At 36.8% G+C, this 16,716-nt stretch overlaps 1 protein-coding gene across 1 annotated transcript in view; it reads left to right on the forward strand.

Moving 5' to 3' along the window:
• Window positions 1–16,716, forward strand: part of LOC6031420 (protein timeless homolog) — a 158,445-nt gene that overhangs the window by 13,763 nt on the left and 127,966 nt on the right. The window contains exon 8 of the mRNA XM_038263257.1: window positions 7,418–7,524. Coding sequence (XP_038119185.1) covers window positions 7,418–7,524 — 107 coding nt within the window. The remainder of the gene's footprint in view (window positions 1–7,417; window positions 7,525–16,716) is intronic.

The following is a 16,716-nucleotide window of genomic DNA, read 5'->3' on the forward strand; positions in this document are numbered from 1 at the left end:
TTAGCTACAAACTTTAATTGATTCACGAAGGAACCATTCAACCACGTGGACACTTTTTTGGAAAAAAAAAATAAAAAATTTCAAAAATCATAAAAATTTCAATTATTTGAAAAAATAATTCAAAAAATTCCAAAATTTAAAAAAATTCAAAATTTCAATTTTTTATTTTTTTTTAATTTCAAAAATTTTAAAAATTTCAAAAAATTCAAAAAAATATATTTTTTAAAGTTTTTAAAAATTTAAAAGAAAGCACTTATGAAGCGACGTTTTTCCATACATTGTTGTAAATTTTCTTGTACAAATTCCAAAGTTCAACAGCTTCAGCTACCCTTAACTTAAACCGATTTTATTCATTTACTCGATTATCCGAAGCCTCGATTATCCGAAGTTTTGATTATCCGAAGTTCGATTATCCGAAGGTTTGTATGGGACTTCGGATAATCGCAGGGGTGCATGGAGCGCGAACAAGAGCTGATTCAGCGACAATCATGGGTTGTAACAATCTGCGATCGTAACAACCTCTGACTGAAAGTTTATTTTTTATCTCGAGAGAGAAAACCCTCATGACTCTCTCGAGTCGTCTCTTGTAACAACCCGCGACTCAACTTTTGCTGTCGCACAGAGAGCGCTACCGATTTCTTTTCCTACACCCTTACCAAAAATCATGATTTTTTGAGTTCCAAATCCCACTTTTCATACGATTTTTTGAGTTCAGGTACTACAACCATAAAAATGGTTATATGGGTTGAACTGAAAAAATCGTATGAAAAGTGGGATTTGGAACTCAAAAAGTCATGATTTTTGGTAAGGGTGTAGCAATCACTGAAGGTGGAACCCAGTGAGCGCCGGGGTGGTCTTGTCGGCGCGAATTTCCTCATTGGTTACTGTGATTTGCGCGCCACGTGTTTTCTTTTTGCTTGCTTACGCAATGCAATTCTAGCAAGAGTTTCAATGTTTCTTTTGAAAGCTTCTATAAGAAATTGGTTTGCTTGTTTACAGGACATATAAAAAAACCTCACGATTTTTATGCAATATTCTTGAAAAAGGCGAGAAAAGATAACTTTTAAACAGCACCAAGGAACGAATTCAGTGTACAGGGTGTATTTTATAGCACATGTTAGCCTTTCGGTAGCCTACAAACCTCGTGGCTCGTGGTCATGACCACTTATAGTACCAATGGCTAGCATCTTGTATTTTGATACAGACTTTCACACCCGGGTCACCTAAGTGTGAAAGTATGGTTCGGGGAGATGAAGCCGAATTCCTGCGCTTTAATTCGAACCAGCGACTTTTGGGATAGTTAGTCCAGTAAATTCGGATATAAGTCGGCTCTTTTACGACAATTTGCGGTGTGATTTGAAATACAGAGTATCAAAAAAGTGTCCGTGCAGCCCTCTCCTTTGAAGCTGCATATTGGCCATATTTAATAATTTCTTCACAAATTTTATGGCATGGTACAGTATATATTTCACCAAAAACAACTTATTGCTTTAAAGATTTCCAAAACGATCTTTAAAAATCCCCTTCCCAAATATTTGAACCCTAGCATTGTTGTTAAATTAGAGACATTTAAACTATTCTCAGTATCGTACATATCAATTTATCAAAAAGACGAAGTTTAAAGTTGTGACCATTTGATGCAAATCTACACTCACAGTTAAAATTACTCTTTGTACTAAAACAGATATAAAAATATTAAAAAAACTTATTTTCAGAATAAACCCAAATTATCTAAATACGCTAAACTTTAAAAAAAATATTTATGATTGTTTCCAGATTATTGTAACTATTTTTTTTTTTCAAAAATTGTATTTAAAAACGTTACTTAATCCACCTTAAGGTGGTTGGTGCCTTCCTCACATTCAAGTTGTATTTTAGGTTTTATTTACAAATTATTTAAGATTTTTTTTAATAGGCCAAATACTATCAAAAACAAACATTAACTAAACAAGATAAATGCTAATTAACATTCCAACGCCCAAGGCTTCAAAAAAGTTGGAACGGTAACTTCAACTCAATGGTTCTCGGGCATAACTCAACCAATCAAGATGATTCTTCTTTCCAGTGATTTGTTAGGATGTCTAGATGATTCTAGAACTTTGCAGAACTTAATTTGATCAAATCTGTATATTTTGCGATCAAAAACATCGTTCCAACTTTTTTTTTTCGCGTGTAAAAAAAATTCGCCAAAGATTCCACGGCGGCAGTTGTTTTAAAAAAGGTGGAACGATGTTTTCGGTCGCAGAAATTACAGATTTGTTCAAATCAAGTTCTGCAAAATTTCAGGATCATCTAGACATTCTTACAAATCACTGGAAACAACAGTTGTCCCGATTGGTTGAGTAATGCCCGAGAACCAGCAAGTTGAAGTTACCGTTCCACCTTTTCTGGGAAGCTTGGGCGTCCGCGTAAGTTGGGCATGCGTTTGGCGTTCCAGTGTTAAAAAACTTAAAAAAGGAAACAAAAAAAAACATAAAACAAGTGAAGTAAAGTTTTTCGTAGAACAAAGGTTGCTCAAAATAACCTTTTTCAAAAAAAAATGCAATAGAGGGTTAAGGGGATTGACATTCAGGTGTCCACGTGGTTTGTGAATGGTCCCTACAGTATACAGTATCTTATAAGAATGAAACGAATCATTTACTTCCTGATTCCTTACATTTGTCCCGCAATTTCTAAATGAAAAAAGTTTTTCAAACAATAAATCAAACTACTTTTTACGAAGAGAAGTAATTGAGAAGGAATACTCATATTTCCCTAAAATATGTCGAAACTTGGCATTAATGCCAATCGTTTGAAAACTAGAGATACAGGGTTAGGGTTAAATAAAACTGAAAAGTTATAGCATTATGGATTTCAATTGGTTTTGGAATATTTTCCAACAGGTAAGGTTTTACTCAACATTATTATTTTTAAAACATGTGCTGGGGTAGGCCACACAAAGTCCATGCACTATTTTGGAAAAAAAGTTTTTTCAATATTGATTAGAATAAAAGTTACGTTAAAAATTCTTAGTTTAAATTCCGGGGTGACTTTGATAGTCAGAGTTTTTCTTGTTAAAATCATATTTAGGATGTTTAAACTTTATCTGTACGTTGAATGTACCATTACTGAAGTTGCTGATATTGTTTTTAAGAAAAAAAAGGTGCAGGTGGTTATGTTCTACATGACCAATATGACAAAGAACTTTGTACAAAACTCCTAAAAAATATTCTATATTATTTTATATTTTTAAAACATTACCTATGTATTTAATCCTAAATAATTTATTCCAATAAAATGTTTTCAATCTTTGGCACCTCTATGGAAATAAATTGCCAAAACAAGTATGGTTCGGAAAATGTCCAATCAAAATGGTAATTTTCATGTCCAGTATCAAAAACCATGAATTTTGATACCCATATTGCCCCAAGTCGTATGGTTCGATTAATGTCCTCCCGGTAGAACCTTCCCGAGGGCAATTGCCACTCCGGGTGTGGCCAATCCAGTCAAAATGGCCATTTTCATTATCAGTTTCAAAAACCATGAATTTTGATACCCATATTGCGCCAAGTCGTATGGTTCGATTAATGTCCCCCGGTAGATCCTTCCCGAGGGCACTGGCCACTCCGGGTGTGGCCAATCCAGTCAAAATGGCCATTTTCATTATCAGTTTCAAAAACCATGAATTTTGATACCTATATTGCCCCAAGTCGTATGGTTCGATTAATGTCCCCCCGGTAGAACCTTCCCGAGGGCACTGGCCACTCCGGGTGTGGCCAATCCTGTCAAAATGGCCATTTTCATTACCAGTTTCATTAACCATGAATTTTGATACGCATATTGCCCCAAGTCGTATGGTTCCGTAAATGTCCTCCTGGTAGAACCTTCCCTCAGGGCACTGGCCACTCCGGGTGTGGCCAATCCTGCCAAAATGGCCATTTTCATCACCAGTATCAAAAACCATGAATTTTGATACCCATATTGCCCAAATTTGTATGGTTCCGTAAATGTCCTCCCGGTAGAACCTTCCCTCAGGGCAATGGCCACTCCGGGTGTGGCCAATCCTGCCAAAATGGTCATTTTCATTACCAGTATCAAAACCATGAATTTTGATACCCATATTGCCCAAATTTGTATGGTTCCGTAAATGTCCTCCCGGTAGAACCTTCCTCAGGGCAATGGCCACTCCGGGTGTGGCCAATCCTGCCAAAATGGTCATTTTCATTACCAGTATCAAAAACCATGAATTTTGATACCCATATTGCCCAAATTTGTATGGTTCCGTAAATGTCCTCCCGGTAGAACCTTCCCACAGGGCACTGGCCACTCCGGGTGTGACCGATATCCTACCAAATTGTTCCCAATAATTTCGGTATTCCGGTGACCGTTCTGGCTACCGTCAATAACTTCTTGGACCTCCTCTCAAGTTCGTGCACCACCTGCGTGTGTGTGTGTGAGCAATAAAATTCCCAACGTAAGGTCCGTCTTTGATGAAAGTCTGATGGACACTAAATCCTCCAGAGGCTAACTTTTAGCTTAAATAGTTTTCACGGCATCTACGCAACAGAAACAGAATGTCACGCCGAGGGCTTGCGACGGTAACGCTACATTTTCGAAAATTTTTGCATTGACACCGCAGATAGAGCTTTAAGACAAAGTCCTTTGTCAAAATCAATGTTTATATTTATTTAACAAAGTTTATAAGCTTTTTAACAAAATAAATATAAATTTTAGGTAAAATTGTTAAAATGTCGGAATTTTGCCTGAAATTTGCAAATACTAGTTTTGTTTATAAAATTATCGATTTATATTGCAATTCGAAGCACTAATCGCAAGTTTTAACATTTTACATGAAATTTGTTCAACTGAAATTGCCTATAAATATGAAGTTTTTTTTAAATTGTGTTTCAAAAACACATATTATTTATTATTTACAAACTTATTTTACCTTCTCCTAGTGGAAAATTGTCCAAAAAATCCGAAAATGCATTCCGTTTTCTGATTCAAAATCATGTTCATTGAGAAAATCAGGACACTTTGAGAAGTTTAAAATTATGAGTTTCATCACCATTTTCTTAACTTTAGTTTACTAACTTTTTAAACTTTTTTCAAAATTTCATGAAAAGTTCTTTTTTAGGTTCTTTGAACACTTTTTTACCACGGTCAGAATGATTATAAACAATTCCGTACGTATTTTAATTGTATTCTTCATTTTGCGGAAAAATCGCAAACCTATCAAAGGGGTGACTGCTATCAAAGTCACCCCGTTTTACGGTACAAAAAAAAAACCCGTTGCTCTTTTGTTGGGAGGTAATTCTTGTCGAAAGCGTTTCACCACATCACGCATTTTTATGCAGTTAACAGCTTGTGCAACTTTGTTCAACCTTTACTTCAAATTTAACTGCATTAACACACAAACACGAACACGTTCTTTGAGCTGAAACAAACGGAAACGCATTCAACGTGCCCATGCAGTTTCAATGAGTTTAACACACTCCAGAAATAAGTAATCTATTAAATTCATTTATTATAATCGTTCATATTAAAACTAATCGTTCTAGAAAACATTAAATATTCAATGCAATTATTCTCAATAAAACCGTATAATCGTGGTCCTGCCCTTAAACACCAAAATCGTCTCTTGTAACAATCATGGATTGTTACAAGTCGCGATTTTTGGAAATCGCTCTCCGCTCGCGATTCAAGATTCGTTGCGGTCCCAAATAAACAAACCCCTTGACGACGCGAATCGGGTGAGATCCACCCAGTGGATGATTGTGAACGATCGCTTTGGTGTGAGTTCCTTCTTGGTTACACAGCGGGACTAGCAACGCGTTGTTTTTCTTGAGAACAGTGGCGCTTACTGTGTGTGTATACCTTCACTCATTGATCGCGCGATGTGATTTTTTAGCGACCCTGGATAATTGAATCACGAACAAAAAATTCATTTTTTCATTTTCTTGTTTTTAACGTAAAATTTGAGTTCTACGACCCCTTTTAAGGGGTTACATACATGTAGAAAATCACAGAATTTCATACTACAGAAAATTCACTTAATTCACTAAAAAGATGATTTTCAATCACTCCTGAAAGTTTCATGAAGATATTCCGTGACTGAACTGAGTAAGAGACGAATTAAGTTCATAATTTTGCCATACGTTTTTCTGTAAACACCGAGTTGATTTACGGGTGCCACGATATCTCGAGATGGGATGGACCAAATTTGCTGAAATTTGGGGTGAAGACTCTCAAGACATATTCCGTGTGCATGACGAAGCCCGATTTTGAAATTTTGCTTTTAAAAAAAAATACAAAAATTAAAAACTGACGATTTTTATATGAAAAACATAAAAATATTTTTATCTTTTTTAAGAATTGAGTTTTTTTGAAAATCGTCATTCGTCATGCACACAGGACCGATTCAACGAGTCTTCACCAAAATTTTGAGCCGATTTGGTTAAAGCAGTATTGAGATATCGTGGCACCCATTTTGAAACTGCTAACTTAAAATAGTTATATCTCGGCAAAGGTATATCCAAATGTCTTCATATTTATTTTATTAATAGATCAAAATATATATTTTAATGCCCTCCAAAAAGATTTAAAAAATTGTTTGAATGTGTGCTCATACCAACCTCGGACATTTTTGACGATTTACATGTATGTAACCCCTTAAGTCAAATTTGAGTTGTTGATTGCCTTTTAAAATATAAAATGCCTTTTTTCAATATTGCATCACCGCCATCTTGGATTTAAAAATTCTAAATAGTTGTAGCGTAGTTTAGGGGTCATATACCTATGCTCAACAATTAAAAATTAGACAACGATTTTTTTTTTTCTTGGTTCGATTATCCGAAGTTTTGATTATCCGAAGTGAATTTTTTCCGAGGCCTTCGAATAATCGAGTAAACGAAACTATTGGCACTACGCCCCCCGGGGCATGGCCTTCCTCTAACGTGGGATTTCTGCTCCAGCGCCTCTGACGAGACAGGAGAAACCGGGACCGACGTTTTACTTCACCATCCGATAGAAGCTCAGTGGATAAGGCGGGAATCGAACCCGCGTCTCATAGCATCATCGGGATCGGCAGCCGAAGCCGCTACCCCTGCGCCACGAGACCCACAATCGAATCTGTACTGTAAATAAAAGTAGAGGGCTTACCACGTGGTTTATGGATGGTTCCTATGATTTCTTTCCAAATGTTAAAAGCTTAAAAAAGGAATTTTAATAAATCTAATTTACGATCATATAACTCATGCATCCAAATAAAACCCCTCCAATTTTTTCAGCCAGGCCAGCCAGATCTGTTGAAATCGGCACAATTTTACCTGGCCGCGTGCCTTTTTTTGCGCCCTTGAATCTAGCTGGCAATATAATATCCCACACTAACGCCAAACCGTCTTTTTTTTTTTGCTCTTTCTTTCCCTCTCCTCCGCAGAGAAGTTTGGCCCGAGGATGATTGTTTCGGATCGCTAACATCCGCACCGGAAGATGAATTAATGTTGCTCAAGGAGATTTTCTTGGCAAATCTACCCCGAGTGGCAGGTAAGTGGTCTCTCCTTCCTCTCTCTTTTTATAGGAAAACAACTGTTCGCCTACGTGGCCACACGGCCGACCCAGATAAATAACTTTTGATAGCATCCTTTTGCCAAATATTCTCCCTCCCTCGTGGTATTATTTATTGGGGGTGATTTGCAATAAACGTTTGCAGCAATATTTTCCGCTTGGTGCGTAAATTTCTGCTTGAAATTTTAATGCTCAATCGATTTTTGAAGATCCATTCACAACCCAGCTGGCTGCCATCACATCAGCTGCTGGTGATAGTTTTCCAGAGCGTGGTCGGGGGTCTTTGGGGTATGTGTGGGTAACCGTGATTGAAAAAGTTGGTCTCTATCACGTGGTTATATTGTGTGCCGATGCATCAGCAGCAGCAGCAGCAGCATGTATTCATAAAACGACCATAATGGGCGAGCCGCATTTATTTGCAATCTTCGAAGCCGCACTGTTTCGGGAAATTTTCATCGAACTTTTGACTTTGAGGAGCAAAAAAGGGAAAATACAAAGCGGAAACTAAACTATTATATGACCATGAAGGTTGGCCACATTTTTTGAGAGGGAGAGAGAACGGAAAGTTTTTCATTTATAGTCCTCCGGAAAGTTGGCTTACTGGCCAGTGACGTAGATCAGGAAATGCGTAAGAATAAAGGATAAAAAAAGCCCGGGTAAAAAAAAATTGCGCGGATCAAACATTATAAATCATTGCAATACGTTCATGTTGTTTAGGCAATCAGACATTTTTCGTCTTGGAGTATTGAATATTCAAAATCTAGGAATTTATCATTGGATTTTCTGTTACAAAGACTTTTTGGAATTTCAAAATTGCCGAAATGATTTGCAACTTTTTGATGATCCCTGCATATTTGGTTTTCAATTGAAAACAGCAATTTTCTTCCAAAAATCTCCCGGGACAATCTCAAAATTCAACAGTTTTCCAATCTCTTGGCACGTGGGATACGCCTCTGCCGCGGAAAACTGTTGAGGAATAGAGCGGGCCCGTCTTCGGCACATTTATATTCAATGCCATGCGATCCATTATGCATGAACGTTCGTTCCTCCAGTCGTCCCAGGTTCCGATGCACACATTCTGTATATGTAGGATACGTTATACCGCGGGGTTGTTCTCCGGTTTGACTGGTTCCTCGTGCGCTCGAGGGGCGCGGAATGGCATCGGGATGGATGGATCTGTAGGTACAAAATAATAGAAATCTTTTGTTCCTCGGCTCTTGTGTTCGGTGGTGGATCGCTCAAGTAATGCATCTTTATGAGCCGCCAGAGGCTTTAAATCAGTCGCTCGGCTGTTCACTCCAGTGATGGGGCACTTTATTTTCTTCGAGACTCTCGTGTGCAAGTGTTCTGGTATGTATTGCGAGTGGAAAATGCATTTGAAGAGTCAATTTCACTGAAAATAGAAAAATTGTAGTGGATGAAACCTATTTCTATGTGGAATTGCATAAATACTTTGTATATACAATACATTGGTTTGTTTTGAGATTTTTTATACGCACACTTGTAAAATTAGCTGTTTTTCATCGTTTTACTGCTAAAAGTTTAGAATTGTGTATCAGAATAATTCGTCGAGAAAATGTCGATGAAAAATACATGGTTTATCGGTTGTTGAAGATCTATCGATATCTACCAGTATTCATGCAATTCCCTATTATTCGAAATTTTCTTCATTTGAAAAATGAAACTGCAAATCAAATCAATTTTAGACTGATTTTTGATGTTTTTTTCAATTTGAAATTTCTAAGACGTGTTAAAAGAAGATTTCATTTTTTGAGCGCAACATTCTCCCAAAATTTTCATCAAGATTTTAAATTATGTTCAATAGTAACAGCTTATTTTAATTTTACTGGGAGGAAAACTATTCCTGAAAAAAAAATTAGGGCAGTTTTGCGACTTTCGCCAAAATGAATAATTTATAATTTTGTCTGTAATTTCTCTCTCAGAACATAGTCGCAGGCCAAGGGCGAATGATGCTGATGATACCTCATCAGTTGACGCTCAGGCGAGGGACATCCTGGAAGGAGCGTCACTGACTACGTCTGTAGTCCTGTTAGATCATTCTTGATCATGACAGTATACCTCTGATTCCTTGCAAGTGTTTTATTTTCTTACCTCCATGTTGGCTTGGTTTCGTCATCATGATGACAAAGTGTGACCTTGCAGGTGGCCTGTGGAAACGGCTCGTAAACCTTTGACCAACGCGGGTCAGAATCGAGACGGCTAAAAGGGGCGCGCCAATGTAGGACTGGGAAGTAATTTGTGATTGTAGACGGTATTGTTTTGATTCGCAGTATGTTGAGTCAACTGCTGTGGATGTACCTGAACATCGCAGAACGGGGTTCCTCTGTTTTCCGTTTTTATCTACCATCTATATTCTGTTTATTTTGTTTCACTGATTCTCTAACACGCCTTCTGTTTATTATCGCCCATTAATGTTTGTCAAAATTTGTTTTCGATTTTACTTTCTTAATTCTTTTGTCAATTTTGTTTATCTTTATTTATCTATTTGAATAATTTTTCATTTGCCCTATAAATTGCACTTAATACAATCTAAGCTTGTTAGTTACCTCTATTTATTAACTATTGTTAATTTCTTTATCTACTTCATAAATTACTATCTTTCTTTTACCATTGATTCTTCAAATAGTATATTTCTTTCACTGTCCATGAGGTTCGAGCCCTTACTCAATTTTTGGAATGATCAAAGATGATGGAAGATTTCAGCAGAAAACAATACACAGTAAAATAACAACTAGTTTTTGAATTCAAAATAAAAATATAACAGTTTTTGCTCTAATGAAAGTTGATAAGCACACTTTAAATGGTTAGGCGTTTATACTTACATCAAACCCTACGCAATGTACCACCCCCGGCCGAGTTAAAATGCGTAACCGGAAAAGAAGGTGTGCATGCGTGGCACGAACACTCAAAGCGTGTTCTAGCGTGTTGCTCGACTCAGAGCAAGGGTGAGAAATAGGTGTAAGGGCAGTGCGTGTTCGTCGGAAACCAAGTGCATAAGATCGGTCAAGGCCCGTTCTTACACTGAAAATTCCGAATTGCGAATTTCTTTCTCAGAACATAGTCAATGCCACTACCGAGCTTCTAAAACAAATTTGACATTGATTGCAATAACCCATCAAATTTTAGACAATGAAATGTAGGGGTTTGCTTTTAGCTCACCATACTCAATTGTTAACTTAACACACACAATAAAAATAATACATCATAACAAATTATGGTTGGTACCAGCGATGGAATAATCATCATAAAAAAAAAAATTGGATGTTTATCAAGAGAAAAAATCCGAAGGGAGCATGCTCTCCTCTCTCGCGCACGAAAGATCGTTAAAAGGAATCTGAAAAAAATCATCATCTTGATTATTTGGCGGAACATCTATTCCACTACTACACTTGCAAGCAGTGATCCCCGTGCACCGCGTTCAACCGCGTTCTCTGTTTTCTGTACTCGATCAAACACCAGCACCTCGTGTGCACGCGTACAAGCAAACCTGAACTCTGCCGTGTAAAGGCTATACCCGTACACGATCCTCAAGTTTAAATTGAACCTTGCACCTCGGGTACAAACCCCTGCAGGCCGACGACGCAGAAAAGAGACAACAATATTTACCTCACGCTCCCTCTGCTGTAAAGTGGTGTTTCATTCTCCGCTGCAGTCACACTACAGTGTTTGCCACAGAGAGAGTGAGAAGCAGTCATTTTTTTCGTCTCTTTATACGCTTTTCGCTCGCACGGCGTTGTAACCGAGGTGTGCACCCCGTGTTTACACCGCGTGCAAGCTTGAGTGCGCCGTGCGGGGAGAACTGGTGTGTTTGAGGTTCATCTGCACTGAAAACTTGTACGGCGTGTACGGCGTGCGGACGTTTCGGGAAGACTGCTTGCAAGTGTAACGTCACATGTCGAAAAATGACCTGTAACATTTTGTAGATGGGCAATGTGTGTAAACAAAGTGAAATAATCAATTTTAAGTGGTGCTGACAAGGAAATTCACTAAAAATCATCAGCAAATTGATTTTCTGGGAGAATTTTGGGATCGATTTTCTTTTGCGTAATTTGCCTCCTCTCTCTTTCGCGGGTGAAGAAAGTTCGCAAGCGAAATTGATTGTTTTGTGATTATTCCATCCCTGGTTGGTACCGTGTTTCCTATCATAACAGGACTAAAAAGTGGAATGCGTTACTTCGAGAAACGCAGCAAGAGTAAATCAAATCAATCAATTTGGCAAATGAATCCCTGCTGCCCGAGCGTCTGGCTATCAACAAGCCTTTCTAGTCGCCCCAGCCGCCAGTCAGTGATGATACATTACAGAGAGCTGCAAAAGCGAAATATTTTACGGTGCGTCGATTGTACATCAATAACAGCTTTTTGCCGGCCCAGGGTGGTATGAATTTGCGATGACAAACAAGGTCCTTCGTCCAATGGTTGGCCCCGAACACGCTCTGACACACTGAAGTATCACGAAGCAAAAAAAAAGCTCGGACGGAGAGTTGAATACGGTGTGGTCCCGGCCGTAAATCTATGCATGACGTTGTGTAACCATTCGGAACGTAATATATTTTGATGTACTGGATGCCAATGAATGTGTCGTCCCGATGTTGGATGGATGTGATATCGTATGCTAAATTGATAGGCCAGAATCATTCGATTCGTATACGGACTGGGCATGTACGATTGACGATGGATGAATGGATGTGTTCTGATGCCGCCCTGACGATCTCCGACGCCTGTACTTGTACTCGTAAATATGTATACTTTTATTATACACCATACCTCCTTCCATCACACGCTAAAGTCTATCGTTTTCGTACACGATATGACTTGCAATTTATTGCTGGATGTCACACTCTCTGACACGTGTGTCACGTTCTTGTGACTACATAATGTAATATGGAGCAGCAAAATTATACAATACCATCAAATGATAATATGCAAAATAAGCTTATCCATTCTGTTGAAATTCCTTCAGAAAGAGCATATTCTAAATTGGCTTGTTAGCTTCTGAATGGTTTCTTCTATGATGCAATAACAAAGCTTTGCTTTGACTAATGATAACATTTACAAGTCTCAATCACCGGACTACAGCAAATTGCTAAAGTTTGGACCCGAAGGCAATTGATGCCTCTTTTGTGTTATTTGAACTGAAAAGGGATGACATCACAATTAGGTTGTATTTTTCACTTTTATGTAAGTGAAATCTAGATACTCATTGCAGTGAGCTAAAATCAACATAGAGCCAAGGGTCCTGATTTTCAGGTTAAAGATCAGAAATCACTGACTCATCACCGAACGAATCTTTGCCGACTGGAGCGCGCAACCATCCGCAAGCGAACACGACACTTGCACAATCGCTTCACTCAGCGAGACAAATAGGCACTTCGTGAATTTCTTTTCATACTCCGTCCATCAACCCGAGTCACACACGAATATGCTCAGATAGGAGAAGCGTGGCGCTCACTTGGCCTGCACTGCAATAGTTTGCCGTCAATTAGAATTTGGCATTGTGGAAATTGCTGTCAAATGTGTCTTTGATGTTGTGTAAACAACAAAATTGCAAAATATTATTGATAAAACTGATTTTAAGCAATTTCTTAAATGATCAAAGCCAAGCCGATCGCGAACTATTTTCAGTCAGTTTTGAGCGTTTATCGAAATCGGTCTCTCTGAATCATTCGCTCTGCTTAGGGCGTCCAATTTTCCTGGTTTTGAATTTCCCGGGAAACGGGAAAAATATTTTTGAAATCCTGGAATTCCGGATCCCGGGAATTTTTTTATCAGTAATTAAATCTATGTTTTCATTATATTTGTTATGTTTTCAAGTTTTAAATCATATAATTAGCTTAATAATATTAAATGGTGATAATCTACACTTCAATCTAAACAAAGACGACAGTTTTCAAATAGCCTATAAGAAATTAAAAATTGATAAAAATCAATTTTGTTCTTTGTGGTGTTTGGATTTTAAATCAAGTACAATTTTTAATTCCAAATTCATTTTTTTTTTATTTGCGGTTAACCCCTTCCCGCCCAGAGCAAAATCGAGATTTTTACTTTTTAAACATTACTCGTAACTGGATCGACTAAATTGGATGAAATTTTATTGGTTACAAGTTAACATTCTATATAAACTAACGCAGGTTAAACTAGGTTGACAAAATGCATGGTCGCAAAGATATTTGATTTTGAAGACAAAAATAAGTGGTGCTCTGGAGTAACCATGGGCGTTAGAGGGTTAAAATGACATCAGTCTTTATGAAAATATTTCCTTATAATTTTTTTATATGACATGAGTAAAACAGCTTTAAAAGTTATATGTTTTAAAAAAACAAAAAACGACAACAAATAAAATTGTACAAGTCAATGTTTAATTTTTGAATAGTTTCGAATTCATTGTTTTATATAAAACATATTTAACAAATTAACTTCAAGTTACTACCGCCAACCGGAGGAAAATCGGGTCTAAAGTTTGAATATGTAGGGGAGTGTGGGGTAATTTGGACACCCTAAGAAAATTGCTCTGTTACGGGCTGTATGGATATTTTAAAGGAATGTGGATGACACCAGAGGATAATAGAGACTATATTTGATGGAAAAATGTCATTCATTTCGATAAATTTTGATGAAAAACCCATTTTTATCGCAAAAGTTAAAAGGTGTCCAAATTACCCCCACATTTTTGTGTGGGGGTAATATGAACACCTCTATGGGGTAATTTGGACATGCCTTGTGGGGTAATTTGGACATGCCTTGTGGGGTAATATGGACATACCTTGTGGGGTAATATGAACACCTTTTGTGGGGTAATTTGGACAACTGTTTAATAATAAGTTTAACATTTGATTTTTTTAAGCATGTTTTTTATCCTTCAACCTGGTTTTGTAATTGCTTTATATTTTGAAGTGTTGCTCACAATATTTCATCAAAGGTTTAAATAATGATTTTGTGATAGAACTATAATTCAATAGGAAAATAACAAATAGTTCAGTGTAGTATACATAATTTAATCATTAATACTGAAATGATTTAAACATTGATTCTGGATCATGCACAATATACTTGTTTTTAGTGATTAAAGTATCGTTTATGTTTATATAAATCAATCTTTATAAAGAATTTATTAGCCTGAAAATATCATATTTTTTTTAATTTTACATTCTGTAGCCCTTCAAATTTAAATATTATTGTAAACCAGCATAGAAATTAGAAATGTCAAAGAAATTAATTAAAAGCAATCAACATTAGAGTCTTGTTGAACGCCAAATGTACAGTAATCAGATTTTCATCAATTCGAATATTGGAATAAATTTATCTAAATTAAAAAATAGGGGTTTTGTGAAAGTACACATTGCTCGCATTCATTTTTGATTCTTTTGACATATTAAATCACTCTAAATTTATCTAAATCCCTTTAAAAACTCACCCAACCATGAAAGTTACTTTTTGTTGCCTGACAGGTAGACTTTCAGGTATGTCCAAATTACCCCACAAGCCATGTCCAAATTACCCCCATAGCATATTCTATCATAAATTGCGATTTTTGATGATAAAATGGATAAAATGCACAATTTTTATACGTACATATCTCAGGCATCGTCCAAGCATCCCCTTAACCAAAAAATGTCCACTTTTTGCCATAGAACTCCTGCAAAACCTTATTTCCTAACCTTCAAATTTTAGAATTTAAGGCAGTGCCAACCGGCCTTTGGAAACTTTTACATATTATACCAAAACTACTTAACCTATTCCAACTTTTTTGGTTTGTCCATACTCCTAGGCCATTACTAGTACTAGCCTTATCACTTAAATTGCCGTTTTCACTTTATATCCGAAGAAAACGTGATTTTTAGAGGGGTGTCCAAATTACCCCCACTGTCCATATTACCCCAAACTCCCCTACAGGAGATTTTAGAGCAATACATTTGGAAATCGGTGTAATAATTGTTTTGTTCTGTTCCTGTTTTAACCGAAGTCATCTCAAATGTTTTGTTTTTTTTGCTTAAGTAGCATTTGTCCTTATTTGCCACAGATGCCGGTGTTTAATTAAAAATATTTTAACATGAGATTATTTTCAAATTTAAAATCGTAAATAAACGTAAATATATCCATTCTATTCAAAAAATAAAAGAGAATAAAATTAAAGCGCTGGGCATTTTGTGGACCTATTAACTCAAATTATAAGAAAATAAATGCTGATATTTGCCGAATACAAACTTAAATTAATTTTATCGATTTCTTAGTATTCAACTGTTCTTCTATGTTAATGCTTCTTATCGATTACTTAGTATTCTACTATATCCACAACAAAATCTGAATTTCCAGAACAAAATATGATTATTTTTTCAATTTCGGGAATTCCTGACAAATTATGGAAAATCCGGGATTCGGGAATTCCCGGTTGTGGGAAAATCCTGGATTTTGTCCCGGAATTCCTGGATGGACGCACTAGCTCTACTAACCGATTGGAGTGAGAGGGAAAGCAAAGAGAGAGTGTTCAGTAGCGATTGGTGTGAAAGTGACAAACGGTAGGAATACAGCAGAGCAGTTTTTCGTCGCGTTAGACTTGTGCTCGCGAGTGACCGAGTCTTTTGTAGCAATCAGGACCCTTACAAAGAACAATTTGCTCGTCGTTGCTTTGCATTTGTTTGGTAATTATTCTATATTTGAAATGTTTATTTGATAGGTCCTATAAACAAATGTAAACATTGACTGTATCCCCCCCCCCAAAGGTTGTCAATGTTAATCTGAGTAAGCGGGATACACTCAATGTTTATATTTGTTTATAGGACCTAATAAAAAAAACTCCAGATTTAAAGAAGTAAACTGAGTGTAAATAAAAAAAATCAAATCTTACGAAACATTTATGTTTTTGCAGCCCTCGGAACAAAAGTTTCTATCATTTTGCAAGTTTGGGTGTTTAGGTGTTAAAATAGTTGTGTAGAAGATTTGATTTGTTTATATAATTGTGGTCCACTGTAAAAATTTTCGCAGGTTGATCTCTACATTTGGTAATACGCCAAAATGATCTGATTGGAGAAACTCTGGACCAACACGAGAAAAGGGCGAATAAGCATTTCGTTTATAAAGTTTATTATTCTCAGGCTTTGGGTAACTTTTCTTCAGAATTCAAAGCATAAAACTACGACTAGCTTTCCCACCTAC

This window comes from Culex quinquefasciatus, chromosome 1, assembly GCF_015732765.1.
Source record: "Culex quinquefasciatus strain JHB chromosome 1, VPISU_Cqui_1.0_pri_paternal, whole genome shotgun sequence".
In the NCBI taxonomy this organism is placed as follows: domain Eukaryota; kingdom Metazoa; phylum Arthropoda; class Insecta; order Diptera; family Culicidae; genus Culex; species Culex quinquefasciatus.